This window comes from Mycetomoellerius zeteki, unplaced genomic scaffold (genome assembly GCF_001594055.1).
Source record: "Mycetomoellerius zeteki isolate Tzet28-1 unplaced genomic scaffold, Tzet1.0 scaffold48, whole genome shotgun sequence".
NCBI classification, from domain to species: Eukaryota; Metazoa; Arthropoda; class Insecta; order Hymenoptera; family Formicidae; genus Mycetomoellerius; species Mycetomoellerius zeteki.
The window spans coordinates 212,443-216,499 of record NW_017257479.1 but is presented as its reverse complement, the minus strand read 5'-3'; the positions used below and the strand labels follow the sequence as shown (position 1 = coordinate 216,499).

The following is a 4,057-nucleotide window of genomic DNA, read 5'->3' as shown; positions in this document are numbered from 1 at the left end:
GCCAATTCAAAATGCCATATTTTACCATCTAATTTGCTGCAGCAACCAATCTTTTTTCCAGTACACCTATATATGCCTGGCCAATTATGCAATTGTTACAATAGAAAGACGTCAAACAATCAATTTTGACATACAAAACTCATAAAATAATCATAAGGCAACAAGTTACATATGCACATATAGAGACTGGGCCATTTAAAGAATACACTTAAAAATATTGATATTATTAAAGGTTTAATTAGTATTATAATTCAAATTAACTAATTATAGTTAATAATTAATAACTAATTATTTGTACCCATTAATGCTTTGACGTAACGAGGTTCTGGAATATTAATATTTTTTAATATTATTTATTAAAATTTGATTTACATTTTGACACACATAGAAGTTAAAAATATTAAAATATTATTTAACTCAAGGGATTCAGCTCCTTTAATATCTAATAGTGTAAGAGAAAGAAAATATGAAATATATATATATTTGAGAGTAAAAATATTTTATCACAGATTGTGGAAGTGTGTCCGAGTTCGACGAAAGAGCTACCACCCGGTACGAGACTATGCGCGTATTGGAGTCAACAGTATAGGTGCTTATACCCGGGAACTTCTGTGAAACCTATAGTACCTGATCCACAACAAGACGAGAAATTTGTTACCGTGGAATTCGACGATGGAGACAGTGGTTTAATTGTCTTGGACGACATCAGACTTTTACAACCTAATTATCCTGTCGTAGGTACGTGTCTTGCATATACATATCTTTAAAGCTTAAATAAAAATATACAAGTCTTCTATTCTATAAAACGGCAACTTATCTCCTATTTTTATTTTCATCTACAGTGTACGATCCGAATCCTCTACTCTCATTGGGCAAACGACGACGGCAAACATCAACTTCGGAAGACAAACGTTCCGTGAGCAATCAAATTATTACATCAAACAGTCACAACGTTCCGTCGACATCTCGGAATGTGGCAGCTAGCAACAACAGCTTCGCCACATGTTCATACGTTTCTAACATAGAATTGATAAATGCCAACGAATGCGCCGAGGCTGAGACTGAAACGAATGTTGAAACGAGCAGTACGAGCGGTACGGAATATCGTAAGAAGAAGCACATGAAGAAAATAAAAAAGAATAGGAAGCTATTAGAGGCTCAAGAAGGCAAGAAGAAGCACAGAAAGCATAGGTCCTGTAAGGAGCATCGAAAGCATAAACACAGAAAACATCGAAAGCATAAACACAGGCATCATAGTAGCGTTGGCGACGCGAACAGCGTAAGGTACGTATACATATGTATATTATTATAATCTGTCATGTAAAAATTATGTATATAAAATGTATCAAACTATCAAAGATAAGAAAAGTTTTACTTACTACAATATGTGTTGCGTATACAAAGAATATAAAACACAGATTCAAATATATATAATTATATAATTATTATTAATTTCTAAGATTTATCTTGAATACAAAATCATATTTAAAATAAGTTATAAATTGTGGATTAATCTTACTTCAGCTCTGAGTTTTTCTAATATCTTTATCAGAAATATTAAAATATTTTTTAGCAATCAAGAGAACAGCTGGGAGCAGAGGAATGAGGAAGAAGCAATTACAGATTTGCCGAATACAAATTTCTCCGCTATCGAGGAGACGAGGTTGTCTGAGGAAGATGATGAGACTGAAGAATCGTTAGTAACTACTCAAAAAGATAACGAGGCTCCAACAGAGCTTGAAGAACCGTCAGAACTAGTCCAAAAAGATGACGATGTTCAAATGGAATCAAAACCGTCGGAACCCATTCAACAGACTCAAGCAGAGCCTGAAGAAAAAGAACTTGTCCAACAGACTCAAGTAGACTCGGAAGAAACGGAACCCGATGACCGACAACCTCATCAAGTTTGCGATGAGCCTCAGACGAAGTCCGAAGAATTGTCAGAAGATGTTCAAGCGGACAATGAGGAACCTGAGGAACCTGAAGAACCTGAGGAACCACCAGAACCCGTCGAAAAGAAGTTAAAGATTCAGCAGAAGGCACCGGCAAATCGTTCCTCAAATCGTGTCTCGAACAATCGCACTGCAAACCAAGCTTCGACGACTTCCGCTTTGACAACTCGTGGTTCCACGAATCGCACAACAACGAATCGCGTTTCGACGAATCGCACAACGACGAATCGCGCTTTGACAAGACACGCTTCGACGATACAGAGTTCGACGAATAACAGCTCCGCGAGTCGAGGCTCGAAGAATCGCGCTTCTAATCCAACAACTGTGGCCAACCCATCGAATCCCGTCGAGACTCCCAGTCCAATAGCCCGGATGTTGCCTAACAAACGCCATTGGAAATGGGCGAGCAGCAGTCGAGTATCTGGTGGAAATCAATATTTCACAGCTATACGACGCGGCAGAGAAACGATAAATATAGGCGACAGTGTATTGTTTTACTCCTATCGAAAACCTCACGAAAAACCCTACATCGGCAAGATTGTGTCGCTGTGGCTGAACCAGAAATTAGAGATGAGAGTCAGATCTCAATGGTTCTACCGTCCCGAGGAGTTACAACCACCCTGCAGCCTAAATCCTCCGGTAATTTTTCTTTTATATAATGTCTAAAAAAGATGTGCTTAGCGTACAAATTTTCAAAATTATTCTTCTAAAGCTCTTAATCATTCTCTACTGTCATATCGGATTATAACGTTAAAATTAAAAAATCACATAAATTCATTTCTGCACTGTAGATGTATCAAATAAATTTTGATATACAAGAAAATTATATTTATTTTCTGATATCATAACGCAATGTGGCTAATGAATGGATGAGCCCTAAAAGTAGAAGTATATACTAAAAATTTAATTCGATTTACGATTATCAAAATATATTGAAAAAGCTATATTAAAAAATCGCACAACGATAAATTATTGCTCTTATACAGTATGCGCCAAAAAAAATGCGACTTTCTTTTAATCACTATTATGTTTGCTGAGTGTGACACAGTAACGCAGTGATTGCAATTAAAGGAAATCGTATCGAATAAATATTTAGTAGAAGGACAAAATATTTGTGTTATAATTAAATTTGTCCCCGTCCACTCACTTTATTTAACTAAACCGACAACTGAAGTGTTAGTTATGAGAGTCGCATTTTTTTTTGGCGCATACTGTATTACACATCAGTAAATTTGAATATAAAAGCTAATGGTAATTTATTTATTCACAGGGCGGTTTGTTCGAATCGAAGCATAGCGATTCAAATGATGTGCAAACGATTTCCCACAAAGTAATGGTGCTACCACTTGAAGATTATAATAAGATACTGCAAGCGTCGCAGAGACATCAAAAGGGTTACGAGGACAACGACCCTTACTATTATTACGCCGGCTTTTATACGCATCCAACGGTAACTTATGCACCCGGCGTTACGGCTGTTTTAAATGAATGAGAACAGCTTAAGCTGACGATTAAGTTAGCCGGAATTACTTAATCGCGGTCAGCTAACAATTTTGCGAAATTTTCGATGCGACAACCGTTTAAAATGAACGGCTCTCTTTTTTTCGGAGGAATACAAACTTGAAAGCTTATAGTTGATACGCTAATAGAAACGTAGGCGATACGTTACACGCAAAAAGAATGAAATATTTCTTTATTCACGTCTTTATTACGTCTTTTTATCGCGAGAGCGTTGCTCATTAAGTCTACAAGGCACAAGCATTACTTCATTCTGCAAGATACTTAACAAAACGATAGTTTTTTTCAGAATAAGAAGCTTATTTATCATCTAATAGCATTAGATTCATTTAATCAGACTCAAAGGATCTTAATTCTTCATTTACTTATTATAATATAAATTATAATCCTATTATAATATATATTTAACAAATAAAAGGACTCTTTATATGAAAAATAAAAAATAATAACTAAAGGGCAAAGTAAGAGTCAATACGTAAAAAAAATATAGTTTGAAATTGATGAAACATGAAAGATTGAGTTAGATTCAGTCTGAATATAAAATAACATTTAATTGAATAAATTAAGTAACACATAAATAAATAACA

At 35.3% G+C, this 4,057-nt stretch overlaps 1 protein-coding gene across 1 annotated transcript in view; it reads left to right on the top strand.

The window, feature by feature from the left end:
- Positions 1–3,803, top strand: part of wge (BAH domain and coiled-coil containing protein winged eye) — a 48,594-nt gene extending 44,791 nt beyond the window's left edge. Inside the window, exons 18-21 of the mRNA XM_018455411.1 lie at positions 510–738; positions 843–1,284; positions 1,574–2,591; positions 3,223–3,803. Coding sequence (XP_018310913.1) covers positions 510–738; positions 843–1,284; positions 1,574–2,591; positions 3,223–3,444 — 1,911 coding nt within the window. The 3' untranslated portion in view covers positions 3,445–3,803. The remainder of the gene's footprint in view (positions 1–509; positions 739–842; positions 1,285–1,573; positions 2,592–3,222) is intronic.
- Positions 3,804–4,057: the final 254 nt, after the last annotated feature.